We start from the raw sequence: 22,234 nt of genomic DNA on the forward strand, positions 1-22,234 counted from the left end.
TCAACACACCACAGATAAACTTACAAGCAGAACCAAAAAGAAAAGCAAAAGAAAAAAAAACCATGATGAAAGTTAAAAAGAGCAGTGACAAATAAAAATGCCTTTTCAGTCATTAGACTAATAGATAGCTGAAAACCTTAAAAACTGTTATCACCCAGTACAACAACTGATTAAGAGGTCATATTGGAAACTTTCAAACGGTAATAAATAAAAATGTATTTTTTTCCACCTTACATCCACTTTATTGTGACTTGTCCCTACACCAGGGTCAAGACAACCAGGACAGATAACAAGGTCATCATAGAGAAAAGAATCCTTGGTACCCACAGCACACACTGCATCCAGAATATAGCACCATCTGCCAGCAGGTTTAGACAGATGTTCTTCGAGTAAGTTGATGGGTGTAAGGCTTTTTCAAAAGAAAATAGCATACATGTGATTCCCACCGCAGAGTCCAGCAGCTTTTTTTGTCTCCCATTTTTTTTCCTTTACAGAAAGAAACTCGAGAGCAGCCTATATGTCAAAACGGGTGGCTCTCTGTGCCTTGTTATTAGAGATGATTTTTACCATTAGCCTTGGAAACGCTACGGTAAATGCCGTGCTCACCCAAGAAGACCCACATCTCAGGGAGAAGAGGTGATATAAGGCTGGAGAAAAAGTGGTCGCCAAAATAAGTGGCTATATTTCTGTACACGGCCACACCCCACAGAGGAGGATAACATAATTACACCCACACAGAGCTGAGCAAACCACTAGAAGGGCAACAGAGGGGGCCCTGCTGCTAAATTTGACCAGAGATGAAGCGTTACTTAGAGGCAGGGAGGAGCCACAATAAGCAGCACAGAGACTCTTCCCTGAACTCCCTGTCATTGAGGAACATGCAGCCCTGTGACGCTGAGAGGAGATGCCAAGCAGAGGACTCCTCCAAGCTAAACACATAAACTAAACATCCCAGCGGCTGCTGGAAGATTGAATACGCACTTTAAAGCCCAGGAAAGTCCACTTCAAGCAAAGAGGCTTTTTTAATTTCGAAATTATAGCTCATGTTGACAAATGTTAATGTGACCCAAACTTTAAAAGGCCCTGATGAAACTTAGAAACAACTTGTGGACACAAGGATGTGATAAAACTCTGGGAATGAATGGGTTAAATGGCTCCTTATTCACTGCCCTGGCCTTTGTGTTTTGCCAAACAAATTAATCAAATGAAGGATCGAGGGAGGGAAGTACAGGCGATAAAAGCAGATCGAGACTCAAGAAACCCTTGTCATTGTTTCCGTAGACATCGCCCTTTATTGCTGAATCTGCAATTGTGTTACTTCAAAAACAGATTCATGTGTTCTCCTTCACCGTCACAGTCTTTTAATCAGCCAGTTTTTACAGTTAGAATCCACACTGACCAGTGTTAGTGAATTTTAGTGCAAGTAGGCCTAACTGCATATTTGCACAGCTAAGAACACCAACAACAAGCTCAAGAAACGTGTGTGTGTGTGTTTGGCAGTTGGTCTATTCTGCTGTCTGGTAAATGTGATCACAAACCCAGTGTGTGTTACAGGTATATAATTTTCTATGCAGGTTGGAAGGTCACCACTTGTCGTTATGGGCATCCTAATGGAAGTTATAACAACCTTGGTTGCTGAACAAAATTTACCTGCTCTCGATGAAACACTGGTTATGAAGCAAAATAATCTTAGAAATCTAAGGATGTTTAAAGAACAGAACACAGTTTCAAGAATTACACTGCACTTTTTTTGAGCCGTCTTTTTCAGATTATAAATATCTGTGCAGCTGTTTGGATTCATCAGTAATAAAAAGTATAACTCCTCATGTGCAAGGTGCACAGGAAGTATAAAAATGGCCAACAGTTTATTTCAACTCTTTTTATATTGTTAGTCATTGTCACAGCTGTTGCTAATGTAGAGCTTAATTTGTCATCTTAATTTGTCACTATTAGACCATAAATTCAGTCCTCAAACATTAAAAGGAGAAAAACATCCTGCTGAGAAAAGCATTCTGTTTAAGTGTATTCAACTATTTAAGTGTGAAAACTTGTATAAATGTTTGTATTTTGACTTTCTGTGCATGCTGTAAACTATTTTAGCTGCTTTATTCAGATGACCGTCTGATGGTGGGTGATTGCTGCCCGTCACCCGTTCAGCCCGGACTATTGGCTGGCGGGGCGGAGACACTCCCCTGTGGCCCCGCCCCCCTCCGGGCGGCGGTGATGCCGCAGAGAGCGGCCGGTGGTGGCAGCAGGAGCAGGAGAGGAGAAGGAGGGCACTGTGGGGGGGAGAGGCTCACTCGGCTCGGCTAACGGAGGAGGAGCACACGGAGCACAGAGCGCCCGGCCCGGGGGGAGAAAACACGGCGTGGCTGCCTCAGCATGCACCGAATAACGGGGAGAGCCGGGGACGACAGTTTGATAGAGATGAGCCCGACAGATTCCTTCAACGGTGAGTATCAGACCTGACCACTGCAACAACATTAAATAAGTAGAATTAACAGCAGATTAATTAACACACTAAAGATTAATCTATGGTAATCTTTGAATGGTTCTTTAACAACTTTTTACATATTTCAGTATTATTATCTCATATATATTTTCATTATGAGCATGTGCTTGGAAATAACCTTGCAATCACCAGTTAAAAGCCAGGCTCAAAAGCAGAAGCTGTAGTGTTTGCTCTGAAGGTAATATCAAGCCTCATTTCCCCCGCTTGTCCAGATCACATTTTAAATATATCTACCATGGTGAAGTGACTTATTTTTAAAAAGTACAGATCATTTTTTTTTCAGTCTGGTTTTCCTCTCAGCCAGTCAGCAGTGACTTACTGCACAGGCAGCTGGCCTGTTTACTGGAAACTCCCAGTCACTCACAGACAGCCACTTTATCCACCAGCACAAACCCCCCAATCCCTCTCTGGTCTCAAACAAACTCCAACACGGGGGCTTGAGTTTATTCTGCCTTCTATGGCTGAAAAATGTGTGTTGCTGAATGAAATCTGAATCACCCTGAATGCTCTCTGGCTGTCTTTACCAGCAGGAAATCGATGTGGAAGTGTAGTGTTTCATCTGCAGAGCTCAGACTTTCATATCAGTCTTGCTTTGAGAGAAATGCTGAAGATCATGAGCTGTGGTTGCTTTATTGTGCATGACGAAAACAGTTGAAGCAGAGTTCTCCTCACAGTAAATAATAATCATGATGATGTAGAGGTGCAATTCATGTGTACAGTTTGATGATAGACTGCTTGAAGATGGATTACCGTAAGTAGTTTGAGACAATACTGAGCATTAGATGTGATCTCACAGGCAGGTGTACCTGAAACTTGCTGCCATTGCAACAGGGGCAACACCTGCTTCCTGTGACAGGAAATCAGAGGTACTCACCCTTGTGTTTATATGTCAAAATGAAAACTTTTCCAAAGAACTGCACTATGGTAACACTCCTGGACAGCCAGCTATACCGATACTGAAGAGGAGCAGTGCAAAACACGTCTGTTGTTTTCTAAAAATATTACTGTTTCACTCTGTTGAAGTACTCAGCGGTTACTGTCAGTATAGCCCATTTGTAAATCTATGTTTCTGTATTAATAATAGATGTGTGTTGAGTGGCTGTGGTAAAAAAAAAAAAGAAAAAAAACAGCCTTGAGGCATTTCCACAGTGATCAGCTGCTCACTCTTGAACAAAGCCTTGACTGTGGAGGCTACTTAGTGGGGAAGAACTCTTGGTGTGACAAACTTCCAACTGTGCAAAAATATGCTCAGCTGTTGGAGAGCTGTTTGTAATGTTATGATTAAACAATGAGTGGTCACTAAAAGGAAATATGAAAAGTCACCCTAACCTCTTAACGTTGATCAGTAGTAAATTGCACTCTGATTTTCTTATTTGGTTGTTCACTAGTAAGTGATAATCCCCTTTAAGCTTCCACATCCTACGTAAAATCAAGGCAATGTAAGCATGAAGCACTGAACTGTAACTGTAGTGACTGTACAACAAAAAAAATAACAGTAAAAAAAGTTCTGTAGCTGAGAAATCACATTGCAGGTGGTTCTGTTTGAGCTCTTTTATGATAAATGTCTTTGACTTTTTTCTTCCCTAAACAGAAGGTTAAGGACAAAAGTTCCGCATGCTTGATTCAGGCCTGTGTAGGAACATTTCTAGTTCTGCGTCCAGACTAAATATAACCTCAGAGAGACCATCAATTAGGCCTGTTGCATTTCTATTTCAAAACACAGACATGGGGTGGAAATTTTTGCTTGTTTTCTTTTCTTTCTCGATTTCTTTCTTTCTTTTTTCTTTCTTTTTTCTTTCTTTTTTTTAATGGCAGTGGCAGTACCTCTATTACTTGTCTTTTATTTTTCCATCATCCTTGCCATTTGTCTATGTAAAACCTCGCCTCAGAGCATGGTCAAAAAGGCCATAATTGCTTTTAACCGGCATGGGGTGGCAGGTAAAAGTTCACGTTCATCATAAGTATCACCCTGGTTTCAGTTTCATTAATGTTGGTGGGTTTTTCCCCAATTTCTCGGTCTCGCTTCCTGCGACTGCTTACGCCACGCTGGAAACGCAGCGACATGGCTGAGCATGTCCCTTTACTGTGACTTCTTCTTTCCCTGTGAAGTCACCCTGTCGGCTCTGTGGGACTGCTGCCACAAAATGTGGGACAAATATAGACCACAACATCGGCTGTCTGTCAGTGTTCCCCTCTTCGCTCGGGCAGCTGTTCGTATACTTGAAACGTCACAGCTGCTAATCTGTGCCGCTTGTGATTCTTCAGCCCAGGCTAATGAATCTTAGCAAAAGTGATGTCTATTCAGTTTTTAATTTGTTGTTTTGTGACTTATTGTCTTGCAGATGATCTGAACGGCTATCATCCACACGGCTCGTCCAGCACAGCATCGCTGCAGCATGGACAGTCAGGGGTAAACGTCTCACTCACAACATGCTGACTCATTCACCAGCCCCGTAGATAAATACTGCTCCTCCCTTTGTTGTTGTTTTCATTTGGAAGGATAGATCTTTTACTTTTTCATGCTTATCCATAAGTTTATGTAACTTAGGAATTCAATATAGCTATTCAGATATATGGAAACATGTTCCTGCTACACGTTAATATTTAACTTTTGTAGACATTACTTGTTGACATTAGTGTATCTCTACCTCACTTCCTAATATCATGGGAGCAGTGAGTCCGTTTTGTACTCATTGAAGGTTTATTTGGACATCTTCACCACCTGATTTTCATACTCACTCAGTAAAGCGAGGCAGGCAGGTGAATCATGGAAGCCACACCTTCCCCTCTCAGTCTTTGCTTGTCCATTTAAATATGTTGTGAGAGTTGGAGATCAATCTAATGCTCCTGTATTCTCCCTCTTTTGCAATTCACCTAAAGTCTCCTCTAACGCCTGGTGTGTGTCTAGAGACCTGTGAGTCTCTCGGCTCGAGCCTGGCCTCCCTCGCCCCCTCTGACCACAGCGACAGTCCGCACTTTGAGACTCAGACCTTAGAGAGAATCAATGCCTTGACCGGGGTAAGACTGCAGTCAGAGGAACGGACGCATGCTGCCGTCTCGGTGTGTTTGTGTCCCCTCACATCACAGCTGGGGTGTCTGACTGCTGTGTGGTGTTTTTGGGTCTGATCTGATCTGTAACCTGAAAAGATGTGTGACTTTAACCTGAAATAAGAGCACCTGATGTATTTTGATCCTCTCTCTGAGGTTGTAGTCTCAGCTGTTTTCTCTTGACTTTGCCCTGATGTTAGGCTCCTCTCACTGTCCACTCGGTTCTTCCACAGTTTTCGAGAAAGCGGGCACTATTCCTGAAGTTTCGTTCCAGGGTATGGCATGGTAAAACAGGCTTGTGATGTGATGCAGCCTTGTGCATATGTTTGCCTGCTAAGCAGCCTTCCTCTGCTCAGTGTTGAGTCTTCCCACCAGTCTTAGATCAATACACATTCTTAAATTGAGAGCTGTTGTTGACCTTTGAAAATCATGTTTTGTTTTGTTTTGTTTTTTTTTTTTTCATTTAGAGAGCAATGGAAAGATGCTGACATGAGCTACATGTTTATTGATCATTAAAAATGGAGCAGGCCTCTTCACTTGCTTTATTCTCACCTGCGATTATTGTCAGCTTCACTGCGGAGAAAGCAACAGCCTGGTGGTGTTACAGCATAATGAGTAGACGCATACGCACACACCCAGTGTTTGTTTTTTTGCCAACCTGATTTGGTGTGTTGCATCCGAGTCTGTGTGTCTGCTTTGGTTGTACACAGTACATTCAGTAATCACAGCCCAGCCCTGCGCTCATGACAGGACTACGTGTAACCATATGCTAGACTTCTTCTTTTGACCTTTCTTAAATGTGGTCTTGTTTACACAGCGTACAACCCATTTTAATGACAAGTGTGTAATCGAGACCTTTCTTTACTCAGAAGCTTCTATTCATGGTTAAAACAGCTGTAAATGTTATGTTTCAGCCCAGAGTGAGGCTACATCAGGCAAGAGCAGTCAGTCTGTCTTCTGCTATTGTCCTGCACTTAAATACGTAGATTTTGAGGAATTTATCGAGGAGATATAGTTTTTTTTGTCCATATTTGTGAAGATTTTATTTAGAAAAAAAAAAAAAAACACGCAAAATGACCTCCAACTTTGAGAAAAGTCAACGGTGATGATAAAGAAGACATTGTGCAGTTATACAGTAAGCAGCAAACTGATTTACCTAACTTTTGAAAGAAAAAAACTACGATACAATCAGATAAATGCATAATGAACTCGTATGGGTATTTACACAGCCTTACATTACATTACACAGGCGTCGGTATGTTTCTAGATTGATGATCTTTTATAGGAACGCTGTCAGTACGTCATCAGAAAACGTGGCATCAGCAGAATGTTCAAACTGTAACCTTCACATGGGATTTTGTGTCAAAAACCAGTCAGTTCCTAAACGAAATGCATGCAAAGTGAAATTTAAAAGACATTGGAAATCATCTTGTTCTACATTGGCCCACCTTAATCAAACACATGTCGAAGCGCCCTGTAGTTAGGGGTTAGTTAGTAAATGTATAGAAACCTGTGGCTGCCAGCAGTTTCACTGAGCAGAGGCAGGTCTCAGCAGATGCTCTGTTTCCATATGGCGGATCTGTAATTACCACAAATTAGAGACTCTGTGCAGAGGCTCAGTTACAGAGGGCACCCACCCTGCTCTGCACGGTCCGATCTGGCCAGGGAGGTGACGCAGACCAGTAGTTACCATGTTTTCAGGATTTAGAGCAAATAAACCGTGTAAAATGTTGAAAACAGACACACTCTCCACATTTACTGCTTTTAGTTGGTGCATTCACTGCCATTGTAGTTAATGATGGTGAAAACGCTGTACAGCATGTCAGGACCTCGGTGTTTGTGTCGCATGTTTGCGACTCTTTACTTGTATTTTTAGTTTTCCTCAGGTTTCTAGGTTGTTGAATTGATTAGTGTCCAAGAGTCCAGTGGAGTTTGTGTACTGGTTATCAGTTTTGGCTTTGCTTAGTCGACACTTACTGGTCTTTGTAGAGATTTGTTGATTCGATCATTTGACTCTTTTACAGAGGTTTTACCGCTTGCCTGCTTGACCAATACAGAGGTGTCCCCGCCCCTTTTCCTGATGCTGTGCACTTATTAGATTAGCTTGCTGGCAGCAGCTATAACCCCCTCGTGCTGATGTAATCTCCAGGACTCTCCTCTGCCTCACTGCCGGTATCCCTCCTCCTGTTACTCCTCTTTTCTATTTTATGCATGACTGAGCAAGTCGATGCTTATCCTGGGAGGTGAGCGGACTGGTCGGCGCTCATTTGGACGAGATCAGAGGAGGGAGAAAGCAGTGCTTTCAAGGCCGGACTCCATTCCCCGGGGAGAGGCGGATTTGCTCTATTGGGTAGCCGGCCTTTCCGCTGATGCATCATAGCCATAAAGGGAGTGGGCCATGGAGGTAAAGTGCTCTTCCTCTCCTCCCGTCCCGGACAGCGAGGGGCTGATGAACGGGGAAATCTCCGGACGGGACAGTGACAGTACAGTACGTGTCCATACCTCTGAGAGGGATGATGTAGTCTTAAATGTTTTCACTTAGTTGTCTGCAGTCTTGTGTGGGTAGCTACTGTAACGAGGTGAAAGGAGGTATATTGTGCTGGGTTATTTTTAGCTTTCTGAACAGCTGAAGCAGCTCCACAGCCATCTCTTCTTCTCCTCTCTTTAAACATTCCTGAGCTCTCCATCTTTGTCAGCTCTGTAGCTGCTGCAGGGCTAACATCCGTGGATACACATACTTGGAATTTTCTTGAGCCACCAACCATTCAGGCCTTATCACTGTGAACACCCCGGGATTACAGACACACACAGACCGATACAGTTTAATAATGCTGGTGTAGCTGGTGTTATGTTCCATCATTTGATTTGAAGTCAAAGCTTTTACCTGATTGTGCTTCTCTGTCTTGGTTTGAGTCTCAGCTGCAGCACATTTCTTCACACGTCAGTGGACGTCAGCCTCGAAACACACTTGTTGGAGGAGATTATATTCATCTAGCATGCTGTTTGGAGTGAAATGTTGCCATTAATCATTTCTGTTCTAGACAGTGGCGTGTGTTGTGGCGGTGGATGTGTGTCGGCCTTGTTTTTTGACCCAAGATGCCTTCAGTCGCTTGACGGTCCTGCTGTGCCGTATGCATCCATAGACTTGTTGAAGTTGCCTGTGCTCTCCTGTCTGCTTAAATGTTTCCATTTCTGTGCTATCTCATTCTAGATTGACAAACAGCAGCACAGTAAAGACTCTGTGTTCTTCCGTGATGGACTGCGCCGGATCGATTTTGTCCTGTCCTATGTTGACGATAAAGATGGGGAGAGAAAGCAGGTAAACTGTCTTTTCGGTGTATGTTTCTTTACATATGTATTTTTTTTAATATATATATATATATATATATATATATATATATATATATATATATATATATATATATATATATATATATATATACTTTTATGATTTTACAACCCTAATAGTCAATCAGTTGGGATACTGCCAGTTGTAAGAGATAATAAACAATGCAACAATTTGCTAATGTCATAAATATTCTTTAATTCCCAATAGGGAAGCAATAACACGCCTTGTGAAGTTGTAATAAACAGTTTTTGCTGTTGTGTAACATCTCATCTTTATGTTACCATTGTGCTGTCTGGGAAGTGAGATGGGCTTCTAGACTTCTGGCAGAGGAACTTTGTCACATTTATTTCGTAGCAGTTCAACAGTCTTGGGGTATCATTGTTGGATGATTTGTTCCATGATGGACTTTAGATTTTGTATTTAAGGCCTGGGCAGTCAGATCAGCTCCATGCTCGAGCTCTTCTACTAACAAAACCACAGAACTGTCTCCTCTGAACGGTGGGTGTGGTCGATGGGAGTAAATGTTGCTCTGAAGTTTTAATGGTACTTTCAGCATTGAAGGAGCCTTCCCAGCTGTGTAAGCTGGGAAATGGGAAATGTAATTTTTTGAACCGATAACCTGCATGGTTTGTCTGTTTTTTACATTGGAATGTAAAAATCATTAGAAAGTTTTGAAAGATTTAAGGAAGTTCTCTCGAGCAGTGATATCTATTAGAGAAACATATCTGTTAATCTACATTATTCTTCTGATTTTTCAAAAAAATTCTCCAATGTTGGATACAGTTCACAGAGTAGTGAACCTCTGTCCATCTACGCCGCTCTGAAATACTCGTTTCATATAAAGTCATTATTAGTTTTTTGTTCTACATTTTTCGAGGTGTGTTGTCAGATCATCATATCATCAAAATGCCCTAAAATTTCCATTAAATGTCGCCATTCCTTATGTTCCGTTTGGAATAGAATACTGGTGCATGACATTTGAAAGTCTTAACATTCTGTTTTTATTGACGTTGAATGAATGAATGAATGAATTTGAATGAATGAATGAATTTATTTATTTTTCGAACATGTATAAAAAGAGAAAAGATAAAAAGGAAAGTTAATGCAAATCAAAGAAAAAGAAAAAAACAAACAAAAACAAAACAAAACAACAAAAAACAACATAACAGCACAGTTCGAAAAAAGGAGTAGGAAGAAGTAAACCACTTTTTAGAGATTCCTACCCCTTTTTAACTATTAACAAGTTTTAAAATCATACATCATAGGACATCACATAATATATGTATACATATACCGTGCAGATATCCCTATAAATACATAATATATACCCACACATACCATATAGTTATCCCCATAAATATATACTATATAACAGAATAATTATAATATAACTACAGTATAACAGCAATATATCAATTTCCACTATATGTTCAACCGAGATTCTCAGTTTCTGGTGCATTGCTGTCGTATCTCCCGCAGAGCGGAGCAGTACTGAATTAAATGTTATTTTCACTGGCCAGATGGAGCACGTTGAAAGCCGTAAACGGAAAGCTGACGTAATTTCTACTTCTTGATTTTTACTGTAGCAACAGACTCATGCAGGATTTCCTCAAAGTTCATTGTATGTCCGCAGCGTACCCAAAATACCTCAACACTGATAAAGTTAGATAAAGCTGTGTTGTCAGCTTTAGTCAGTAATCCTGCAGAAGGTCACTTCTGCCCGAAGAGCCATACATTTAGTGGAAGCTTTTCTTTTGGCGGCTCGTGTCTCAGCTCTCGGCTGTGAGTGCCGAGAGACTGCGTGTTTCGTACCGGGCTGTTAGCCTTCACGTGTGAGCGTCACTTCACCAGGGACAACACAGCCGGCACACATTTTGCCCACGGCGTCCGTCGGTGAGTCAACGCTCAGACCTCCGGCACGGTCAGAATCTCACTCATTCTTTCCGCCGTCTGAGGGAGGGCAAACAAGAGGCCACTTCCTGTGCGTTATCCCTGTGAGCCGTTAAAAATGGCACTAAATCATTGCTCTAACAAGGAGGCTGGCTCTATTTGTCATTTTTCACTGTAAAGATCCAATTCATTTATTAATGTCTGTATTGTGTGAAGGGAAATAATATTTTCCTGTTGGAGTTTCTCTGACAAAGGCCGGTCAAGGATATACCAGACACACATTCACCAGATGTCAATAGCTTTGTCTTGTTTGATACTCAGTCTAAACTCTGTGTTCAATGGGATCTTTTTGCTTGCATAAATACAAGGTTATCTCCCAGAACAGGAGGAGAACACACTTATCTTGACTTGAGAGAAGTTGTTTTTTTTCCGGAGAGAAATCTCTTCAGTCAACCACACACGGACTACTTTGATTTCTCAGATGTTTTTTTTTTTACTGTATATTATAAGGACATAACATTAACATAATATAACATAACATAGCATAACATTTTGTACAGTTTGTAAACAAAAAATCTAAATGGCTCATATTGATTTGTCACAAAGCTTTCACTTCCTATTTGCATTTTCATGACGGCCACAAATGAATTTGATTGAAATCCATACCTGAGGCTTTGTGGGACCTTTGTACTGATTATGATCTCTGGTTTTTCCCCAACTGGAGCTTCAGTTTCAGTTTAAATATTGCATTTATATAGTTTCCTTTTTCCCCAACCACTTCATTTTATTAATTTTAGTTATTTATTGTCAGATTTTCTTCTATTTCTTTTTTGTTGGCTTAATAATATACATCCATCTTCTAGAACCCCTTATTTTACCAGTCCGTTACAGGGCAAACACAGGGAGACAGAGAATCAAACAAACTCATTATCATCTGTATGGGCTATTTACAGTTACCAATTAACCCCAAATGTGTGTTTTTTGACCAGAGGAACATGCAAGCCCCACACAGAAAGACCCCAAAGTCCCAAGCTTGAACTGAGACCCTTTCCTCAGAGCACTGAACCACTTTGCATCTTTTTTTTTTTTTAAGTTAACTTTATTTTAAAACAATTTTATCCTTTGAATTCAAAAGTGACTAATTGTGTGAAATGATGGGAAAAGCCAGTGGGATGAAAAGCAAACGGCGTGGGATGTACGAACAATGCCTGCATATTTTAAACTTAACAGAGACATATATTATTGCTGTTATGAATAATATTATTATAGTGTGAGTCGAGGCAGAGGAGAGGGACAGAACACAACAAAACCAGAGGAAGGGAATTGAAAACCAGTCACCAGTGTAAAATGTAGACTCAGTGTGACATTCAGAAGAAACACGGGGAGCAGTCAGATGGAAAGTGGCTGAACAGAGAAGAAGAAGTAAAACCTCACAAAGTGTGACCATGGGTGAGACCAGTGCCACAGGTCCCTTTACTAAAGTTTAACAGTTCCTCATATTGTGTCCTGTAAGCTGAAGTGTGCTTGCAGACATTTAGTGCATAGATGAGGATTGTAAACACTATTAGCCTCATGAGTGCCATACATATTGCATGTAGGTATTTCCTGTGTAGTGCTCAAGCTACTTCCAGGTTTCCTTTGATGTTTTGTCTGTGCTTTAATCGTGCTGTTCTTCTGTTTCAGGAGCGGAGGAAGGTGTACGAGGCCAATTTAGTGAAAGTAGGTCTGGAGCTGGAGACAGAAGACAAAATAGTAGGAGCCGCTTTTTACTAAATTATTATATTGAAGAGGTCCACAGTCCTAGACTTGCTGTCTTTCTTAGCGTACATTACACTCACCACGCTGCTTCCTGTCGTCGTCATCAGGAGTCAGAGGATGGGAAGACGTATTTTGTGAAGATCCACGCTCCGTGGGAGGTGTTGGCCACCTACGCCGACGTGCTGAAGATCAAAGTTCCTTTCAAGGTCAACGACATCCCAGACAACAGCGAGATGCCCATGAACTGGCTGTCCACGCCTTTTCGCCTGCCGGAGCACATCATGCAGCCCGAGCCGGACTACTTCACTGCCCCCTTCGACAAGAGCAAGGCCGACTTCTTCCTCATCGACAACAAAGACACTTTCTTCCCTCCTTCAACACGCAACAGGATCGTAAGCACACGCAGCTGTCTTATCTGGTTTGAGACCTTGAAATTCCAAAGTTCCTTTGACATCAAATACTGAGAAGATCAAGGCAATTTTATTTAAGACACAAGTCAATTCAGCGCTTTAGAAGGGAATAAAACTAAAGGATAGAAATACTTTATTAATCCTTGGGGGAAATTGGTGTGTTAAAACAAATTGATTAAGAGTCTTAATCTGAAGTGTTTGAGGTTATGAAAAGCATTAAAACAAAGTGATTGGAAAAGAATTTAAGAGACAAAGATTATAGAATAAGTAAAATCTGTAGTTTAATGGAAATCCTGAGCCAAATATTTGAAGGCCTGGTTTAAAGGAAGTGAGTGTGTCAGCAGGAATTCTTCCTGAGGACCTCAGAGGTCCTCAATGCTTCATGTTCTATGATTCCGTTGTGAATCTCTGATTGGTAAACTGTTCTAACCTCCAAAGCCAACCTCTGATCTTTTGTTTCCCGCTTTGACCAGGTCTTCTACATCTTGTCCCGCTGCTCCTACATCAGGGAAGACTGCGGGGACCGAGACAAGAAGGGCATCAAGAGGTTACTCAACAATGGGACTTACACCGCAGCCTTCCCCCTGCATGATGTGAGCCTCTCATGGTCAACTTCCCCCCTGTTTTTATCACTGGGAAAAAGCGGAACGTGTGTCCATCCACCCCAACAGATACATCCTGTTGGAGATAGCAAATTCCAGTCTGTGAATCAGTGCAATGATTGTTAACAAATCCTGTTTTTTTTTCTGTGTTCTTGCAGTCTCGATACTGGACCAGATCGAGAGATGTAAACTGTGATAGTGAGAGATACAACCTCTACAAACACTGGGCCCGATTTTTCTGTTTTTTCAAGGAGCAGCCGCTCAACCTCATACGGTGAGACCTCGGGAAACGCCTCACTATCTCTTCTGTGTTTTAATCTGGTCAGCAGAAATAAGAGCCAGCATTTTTGCTGCTTTTCCTTCAACAGGAAATATTACGGGGAGAAGATAGGCATTTATTTTGCATGGCTGGGCTTCTACACCGAGATGCTGCTGTTTGCGGCGGTAGTGGGGACGATTTGTTTCGTCTACGGGTTTCTCACATACGATGACAACCAGTGGAGGTGAGTTTTACTAACAGCCTGTTGGTCTTTTTTTTTTATATATCTTTGTTTGTTTTTACTGAAGATCGTTTTTGCATTTCTCTGGCAGCAAAGAAATATGCAGTGAAGAAATCGGAGGGAGTATCGTCATGTGTCCACTTTGTGACAAAAAGTGTGGCTACTGGAAACTCAACACAACATGCAACTCATCGTGGGTGAGTCGGTTTAGATTGTGCCCGCCAAGTGCGATGTCTAAAGGGTGATCACAGAACTCACTGTTTCTTTAAATGTGTTAAACGTTAAACGTTTTTTTTTTTGTTTTTTTTTTTACAGCAATCACATCTATTTGACAATGTTGCAACAGTGTTTTTTGCCATTTTCATGGGAATATGGGGTAAGGAAAGATGTCTCCTCTGGCTAGTTTCTAATTTTTTAAACTAGTGCTCCACCTAGTGGGGCCAGTAGTCAACACTTCAAGTAAATAATTCTTTTTTTTTTTTTTTTATGTTTTTTTTTCCTTCATTCATTTTGAACTGGATCAAAAATACACATCCCTTTCAAACCGATCGATTTCTCCGCAGTGACGCTGTTCCTGGAGTTCTGGAAGCGGCGGCAGGCCCGTCTGGAGTACGAGTGGGATCTGGTGGACTTTGAGGAGGAGCAGCAGCAGCTCCAGCTACGGCCCGAGTATGAGACCAAGTGCACCAACCGCAAGCTGAACCGAATCACTCAGGTGTTTGTGTGCTCATGAAATACTAATATACTGTACGATACTGCTCTAATATACAGCTCAGGATCTGTGTAGCTTCCGTACAGGTCCAACTTCCGCATCACAGATTGCAGTTTCTCTTGTATTCGTGTGGTTGGTTGTACTCATTCATCAGACCATTTCCTGATGAGCTGGTTTGAATTAAGAGTCTTTGATGAAGGGCAGTATTTCTCATTAGACTGGCAGTAAAGAAGGTTTTGACAGACACAGACTTGTTTCATGAGCGGTAACCCAATGCTGTAATTTGCCATGACCACATCCCGCCCGTCTTTAGGAACCAGAGTGGGTTCTAAACAGGACTGCTACAGATCTAATGGGGAAATGGTTTGTGTGCTGGGTCACCGTGCTCCTCTGGGTAAGAGTGGCACTCGATGCCAGTTTGGTGAGGACAGAGCTGTTTGTGTGGTGCAGTTTGTGTTGAAAAGGCATTTCTGGAAAGGCTCGGAGGCACGAGTTTCCTTCTTATGTAGGCGGCTTCAGGTAAAGCATATGAAAGAATTGGACACAAACGCTCAGTAAGAGTTCTAATTTGGCTTAGAAGCTCCACCTCAGACGGGACTGGAGCCGATTAAAGGAACCTGGCCTTATAGAGCTCTCTTTTCAGGATATAACAAAGGGTGACTGACTCCTGTGTCCATGCTTTGCTTGCTCATGATTTAGGAAATGGAGCCTTACTTACCCATAACAAGCAAGTGTGCACGCTCATGTCTGTCTGGAGCCACCGTCCTGTTGTGGGTGAGCATTGTTTCTTTGTTCCACTCGATAAGTTTAAAGTATCTTCATTTTGTTTTTATCCTTTCCCTCTGTGCCATAAATCGTTCATTATATTCTTCATGATAGTAATACTGCAAGACTGAGCCTTGTATGTACAAAACTAAATGAGGCAGAAATAGGACAAACTTTGTTCTTTGATTAGAGATTGTTTGAAACAGTCTTCTTACTTGTTTAGTTCATTACATACAAGTCACAACTGTATTACTGTTTACCTGTAGTTCAACATGTGGCTGATTTTAAATAACCATGCAGTACATGTTTTTATTCATTTCTTTATAAATGGGCATGTGTGCACACTTGAGCATGAGACTTCCTTTTAACGTCCCCTAGTTTAAACATACTCGACCTGCTTTTTGCACACACGTCTACTTGCATTGTTTGGTGTCTTCGCCGTGTTTTTATGTCTCTCTGGTGTTTTTTTTGTGGTTTTCTTTCATGTTGTCACTGTTCTCTCTGTCTTGAAGATCTCATTGATCATTGCCTGCATCATTGGGGTCATAGCGTACCGCCTGGCGGTGTACGCGGCCTTTGCTAGCATCATGAAGGACAATCCCACCACCCAGCTGGAGGTGGTTGGCCCCTACATCACGCCACAGCTCGCCACTTCCGTTACCGCCTCTTGTATCAACTTTATAATCATCATGATCCTCAACCTCATGTACGAACGCGTTGCTGTCTGGATCACTGATATGGGTGAGGCCCAGAGCAACATAACAGATCCAGCGATTGCGTGTCACCATATCAGTCGGTCCTAAAACTTTGAGAATGCGTTTATAATCTTTGCATTATTATGTTTTGCAGAAATTCCCAAGACCCACCTGGAGTATGAAAACAAACTGACAGTGAAGATGTTCCTCTTCCAGTTCGTCAATTATTACTCGTCCTGCTTCTACGTGGCTTTCTTCAAGGGCAAGTTCGTTGGCTATCCCGGAAATTACGCTTATATGTTCGGAAGCAAACTGAGGAACGAGGAGGTACAGGATCCGACTTCATGGCAGCGGTTCGGCTCCAGCGTGGGGTTCAGTTGACGATCGTCTCGCTGTCTGCCTGCAGTGTGATCCCGGCGGCTGTCTCATCGAGTTGACCACTCAGCTGGTGATAGTGATGACGGGTAAACAGGTTTGGGGCAACATCCAGGAAGCTCTGCTCCCGTGAGTACGCACCCATCACCGTCCGTCTGCACACACAGCCGAAGCACGGGAGTTACAGTCATATGCTCCTCAAGCTTTTTGTTATTATGATCCTTTAATACGATTTTTTTCTGAAAAATAGATTGTGGCATGATTTTTTTTTTTTAATTATTTTGTGTTTTTTTTTATTAAAATGATTGAAATAACATGATTCCTGATTCTCATTTGAATTTGAGAACTTCACTGTGAAGGTTTTTCTTCATTTATTCATGAACAAAAAACATATGTTATGAATTAATATGATTTAAATAAAGACAAGACATGTTCTCCCACAGAAAGACTACATATCTGCGTGAAAATGAATGATTCCTGATTTCATTTATGGTCTCTGTATAATATATCATTTGTAAAAATCCAAGAAAGGTCAGAGAAATCAGAAATACGTACTGTTAATCAAAGATTTATACAGACATAGACAAGTCTTCATCACCTCCTTGTGTGCTTCAGGTGGATGAGGAACTGGTGGGGCAGCAGGAGGGCACGAAGCCACCCAGAGAGTCTGTACAGCCGCTGGGAGCAGGACCACGACCTGCAGGCCTTCGGACAGCTGGGTCTCTTCTACGAATATTTGGAAATGGGTAAAAATGCTCAGCGCATTCAGTCCACCTCACACATACTGAGAAATCCGTGAAGACTGATAAATGTTACGTTTCAGCGACATTAACACACATACATCAATACAATCATGATGAGAAAGGTGAATAAAGGGAAAACAGACCTAGACAACAGCATCAAAGCAGCCATCGTCCTGCAGATGGTGCTGTTTGCCTTTCAACGTTCCCCCTCTGTGCTCCAGTGATCCAGTTTGGTTTCATCACTCTCTTCGTGGCCTCCTTCCCCTTGGCTCCTCTGCTGGCACTCATCAACAACATCATTGAAGTCCGAGTGGACTCCTGGAAACTCACCACTCAGTTCAGACGACCCGTAGCAGCCAAGGCTCACAGCATTGGGGCCTGGGAGGAAATTCTCAATGGGATGGCTGTGCTCTCCGTTGTCACAAATGTGAGTACTTTCCTTTAAATACTTATACATAGAAACGTTTCAAATGAGCTAACTTTTTTTTGTTTGTTTGTTTGTTTTGTTATTCCAGGCATTCATCGTGGCGTTCACGTCCGATATGATTCCTCGCCTCGTGTACATGTACGCCTACCAGCCTCAGGGAGAGATGAACATGGAAGGCTACATAAACAACAGCCTGTCTGTGTTCAACATCTCGGAGATCCCAGCAGAAAACAGACCAGACGACGAGGAGAATCCATCCTGGTTCAACAGCTCCATCACCTCCTGCAGGTGTGTGCTTCTAAGTGTGTGTTTGTGTGTGTGTGTGTGTGTGTGAGAGAGAAAGTGACCATGTGTAAGCAGCAGGTTTCCATCTCCATGCCAGGTAACTCCTGCAGTGAGAAATGTACACACTTTTATAAACAAGTTTAAAAACACCACATGTTTGTGTAGGTTTTCTGGAACATTTGAGTGAAAGCACAGAATGGCACCAGTGTATTCTGTGTACATTCAGAGTTGAACGTGACACTAAATGCTGCTGAGCTTTCTGTGTAAAACCTGCAGGAAGCTGAATGATGTGGTCTGTTCTGTGTTTGCAGGTATCGTGATTACCGCTACCCTTCAGGACATGAGAGGCAGTACTCCCACACCATGCAGTTCTGGCACATCTTAGCTGCCAAACTGGCTTTCATTATAATCATGGAGGTAAAATCAGGCTTCAGTTCTCCTGTCACAATTTAGTTATTATATTACCAGAACCTTATGTTCTCACACAAAAACACACACATTTCATAATAATCTTGCGCTTTCCTCACAGCATGTCGTGTTCCTGGTTAAGTTCTTCGTGGCCTGGATGATCCCTGATGTTCCGTCTGATGTGAGGGCTCGGGTGAAGAGAGAACGCTACCTGGTCCAGGAATACCTCCACAACTACGAGGTGGAGAAGCTAAAGATCCAACTCAGCAAACAAAACAATGAGGAGTGCACCTGCACGCCCATGATCTATCCCTCTTTATCCAAGCACGAGGTGCTGTCAGAGTGCCTCTAGCCCAGCGAGCTGCTGCTCAGTCAGCCCGGCTCAGTGATGTAGCTCCCCCTGCTCGTATATTCTGATGCTGACCATCCATTTACTGTACGTTCTGCGTGGTTTAGAACACGCAGATGACCTGCGCTACAGAGCTAGAGGTTTACTCAGTGGACGTTCACACAGTGAAAGACCAAGTCTTCGTGCATGCTGAAGCTTCCAGGCACTTAAATTACAATCTCTCCGTCATGGCTGTGTATGGCTGTTCACTTCCTGTGTTTGTAGTTACTGTGCTCAAGATAATCGCAAAATGCTGTAAAGAGAAAACCTTATACACTGTGTCGAAGTGAGACCGCTTACACTTGTTTAAATGCAACACTATTTATTTGAAGTGCCACTATGAGCAACCAAAGACTAGAAGCCCTACTTTGTCGTTCATCTTCCAATGTGGAGACTGGCAGTTTGCTTTTTCTTGGGAATGTGTTTCCCTTGTTTGTACCATGTATGGTTAAGTTCAACACGCCTTAAAATTGTTACTGCAGCACTGCAGCTGAGCTTTATTTTTTTTTTCTCAGCATAAATTCAGCAAAATTAGACCGAATTCTTCTCCTCCCTCCCCTAAATGTACACATTTTACCGTTTCACCGTTTAAATCCCAACCGTTTCTCCAAGCCAGAGCCTGACATGTGAAGTAGCTTTTTAAATATGGAGAGAAATCTCTGCTGCTGTTCCTACTGTAAGGACAGACCTGTGTCCTGCTATGGCCAGTCGTTCAGCGGCAGCTGCATGCTGACTGTTGACAGTGTGTCCTGCTCCTGCAGCTGAGAGGTGAAAGAGAGTGAAAAGATCCCTTTTTAATGTGCCTTTGTTTACCAACACATCAGCGCTAATGAAAGGCTGCTGCCCACCTGCTGAACTATGTTTGCTCCATTACGCAGAGCGCATCAGCCATCGCCTCGCTCGCTTCTGGTTTCCTCAGCTGCGTCTGCGTAGAAATGGAAAGATACACATTGTGGTTTTTTTAGTCTTCTTCTTTTTTTTTAAATTTTGCACAAAGCACTTGATGAAACATGATTACCAAGATGCAAAAACATGTCAGAGCGGTCGTTGGCATGACACTACGTATTCACAATCAGTGTTTTGAAGCAGCGTTATGTGAGAATCTTTGTTCTTTTATAGAGAACAACAGACAAACTGCTGGAAAGAAGGAGCTCCCAGTTCTCATTTTTATATTTATGTTCAGTTAAAGTTGTCAAGATGTAGTGTATTTGTTTTGGGACTATATGAAGGACATTTCACAATTATTAGAAAAGCCTGCATAGAAATATGTGAGAAGTGTATTTTATTGAAGTTTTTGTAAGTAGCTGACATGTTGTGCTGCAAAATCTTTACACGATGTATTGGAATATAGAAATCTAAAATGCACCTCCCTACTCCAGTTTGCCTTCAGCTGACGTAGCTGCCTGTCGATGCCTTAACACACATGATCGGTTACATTTGCTGTTTTCTTTCCTTGAGCTTCTTTTCCAATTCCCCCTGTGTAGGTTCTCTTCAGTTACACTTTAATTACAATATCATGGATTCTAGTTCCTGAGGGGGAAATTGAACCTGTTTACTATATGCGTTGACTCATTATGTTGTTACTATTATTATTTTCATTTTTGTAATTGTCCTGTATCACATATGTAACAAAGAAAAATCTCCAAAAATAAAATGATCTGTTCAACTTGAGCATGTGTGTGACCGCGGGCCTGGCCCCCCTCCTCACCGACATGAAAGTGGCTGTTCACAGAACAGATGGTGGGAGCGAGCGCTGATATCTATTCAGTGTTTGCTCACACTGGTAGGTGTGTTTCACACCGAACTATGCTGGCAGGGCTTTTACGCTCGGCCCAGAGCTGCTGCCGGTGTTACAGAGACATGGGCAACACTCAGCAGGAACAGGTAGGAACAATTTACTGTAACTTTAAACATGTCGGGTTATAATTGGCATGGCTTTTAAATCGCAGGCTGAAATGATGCATGATTTATGTGTTTGAACTGAGCTGAGGTGGCAAAGGATGGGTTCTAAAGTTAGGAATACACGCGTCTTTGCACGTTGGGTTGACTGAACTCAAACCTGCACCTCTGATCATTCAGTTCCCAGAAGAATCCTACTGCAACCTGGACACACATCAGGCTCTAGCTGTGATCCAGCTCTACCTGGTCCCCTTCTTCTTCCTGACGGTGCTGGTCCTCGGCCTGCCCCTCAACCTGCTCTCCCTCTGGATCTTCTCCCAGCGCCTGCGGCGTTGGACCCGCAGCACGGTCTTCCTCTTCAACCTGACCCTGGCCGACACCTCCTGGCTGCTGACCCTGCCTTTCCTGGTCCGCTTCCACCTGGGCCGCCTGACCTGGAGGATGGGCCTGCCGCTGTGCGCCGCCGTCAGGATGTTTTACCACACCTGCTTCTACCTCAGCATCTTCTTCGTCACCTGCGTCAGCCTGGACCGCTACCTGGCCATCGTGCACCCGCTGCGCTCCCTGGTGCTGCTGGGCCGGAGGAGGACCAGCCTAGTGTGTGTGGCGGTCTGGACGGGCACCGTGTTCCTCAGCATACCCGTGGCCAGAATGACCGTCATCCAAACGTGTCCCGAGAGCAACCGCACCACCTGCTCCTTGTACGTGCTGCTGAGACAGACCGAGGAGAGCCTGCCGTACTCGCTCTCGTGCTCCATCTTCGGCTTCTTCTTCCCGATGCTCTCCATCTCTTACTGCGGCGTGCGCAGCCTCGCCGCGCTGCACCGCCGACCCTTCCGCCCCAAACCGTGCAGCAAGCAGAGGCGTCTGCGGCGGGTGCTGAGCGCGGTGGTGGTCCTCTTCGGCGCCTTCTACCTGCCCTACCACCTGAGCCGCAACGCCGCCATCACAGTGCGAGCATTGTACCCAAACAGCCCTGCCTCCTGGCGCCGAGCGGACCTGGCCTTCTGTATGGAGATGTGCGTCTGCAGCCTCGTCGCCTGCGTGAACCCGCTGCTCAGCTGCATCATGGTCAAGCAGTTCAGGAAGGAGTTTTACCGCACTTTGACTGTAATGTGTCCCGGCATGCCGCTGGTCTGTCAGACATCTAAACACACCAAGTTGGCGGTGAGAGATAGGCAGGTGACCCCTGCTATCATACTGACTCCTCAATTAGCTACAAGTTAATGTACGGAAGAGTTTCATAATTAAACCTGTGAATCAAAGAGCCACGAGAGTGGCGTCTCACGTGCTCTGATCCTCAGAGGCCTAAAATCTTTTGGTTCTCCTGACTATTTGCCTCCACTTCACTTTCCTTATTGATCCTTTCAGCTTAGCTTTGTGACAGAATGTTTTCAACTTTATCTCTTCAAGCATATCAAAATATTTTGTCACATTGACTTGTACCTCTGTACCTCCATGGACACTG

General features: G+C 43.1%; 2 protein-coding genes across 5 annotated transcripts; both read left to right on the top strand.

Annotated features, from left to right (window-relative positions):
* The first annotated feature begins 2,291 nt into the window (after positions 1-2,291).
* ano5a (anoctamin 5a) lies at positions 2,292-20,538 on the top strand. 4 transcript variants are annotated; one of them, XM_030096768.1, is made up of 21 exons: positions 2,292-2,452; positions 4,855-4,922; positions 5,393-5,530; positions 8,772-8,879; positions 12,483-12,551; positions 12,665-12,949; positions 13,441-13,560; positions 13,728-13,843; positions 13,938-14,072; positions 14,161-14,266; positions 14,385-14,445; positions 14,633-14,784; positions 15,095-15,175; positions 16,059-16,287; positions 16,396-16,568; positions 16,648-16,745; positions 17,232-17,362; positions 17,581-17,786; positions 17,875-18,074; positions 18,383-18,488; positions 18,601-20,538. In XM_030096768.1, the coding sequence occupies exons 1-21, from the start codon at positions 2,383-2,385 to the stop codon at positions 18,829-18,831; spliced, it is 2,883 nt and encodes a 960-aa protein (XP_029952628.1). In that variant the 5' UTR covers positions 2,292-2,382; the 3' UTR covers positions 18,832-20,538. The 4 variants fall into 4 exon arrangements, with proteins under 4 accessions (XP_029952628.1, XP_029952625.1, XP_029952626.1 ...); XM_030096765.1 differs by lacking the exon at positions 15,095-15,175 and adding an exon at positions 15,481-15,555; XM_030096766.1 differs by lacking the exons at positions 5,393-5,530; positions 15,095-15,175 and adding an exon at positions 15,481-15,555.
* A 135-nt stretch (positions 20,539-20,673) lies between these two features.
* LOC115391628 (P2Y purinoceptor 6-like) lies at positions 20,674-22,097 on the top strand. The gene is made up of 3 exons (XM_030095913.1): positions 20,674-20,751; positions 20,947-21,933; positions 22,071-22,097. The coding sequence occupies exons 1-3, from the start codon at positions 20,674-20,676 to the stop codon at positions 22,095-22,097; spliced, it is 1,092 nt and encodes a 363-aa protein (XP_029951773.1).
* Positions 22,098-22,234: the final 137 nt, after the last annotated feature.

This window comes from Salarias fasciatus, chromosome 7 (genome assembly GCF_902148845.1).
Source record: "Salarias fasciatus chromosome 7, fSalaFa1.1, whole genome shotgun sequence".
Lineage (NCBI taxonomy): Eukaryota > Metazoa > Chordata > Actinopteri > Blenniiformes > Blenniidae > Salarias > Salarias fasciatus.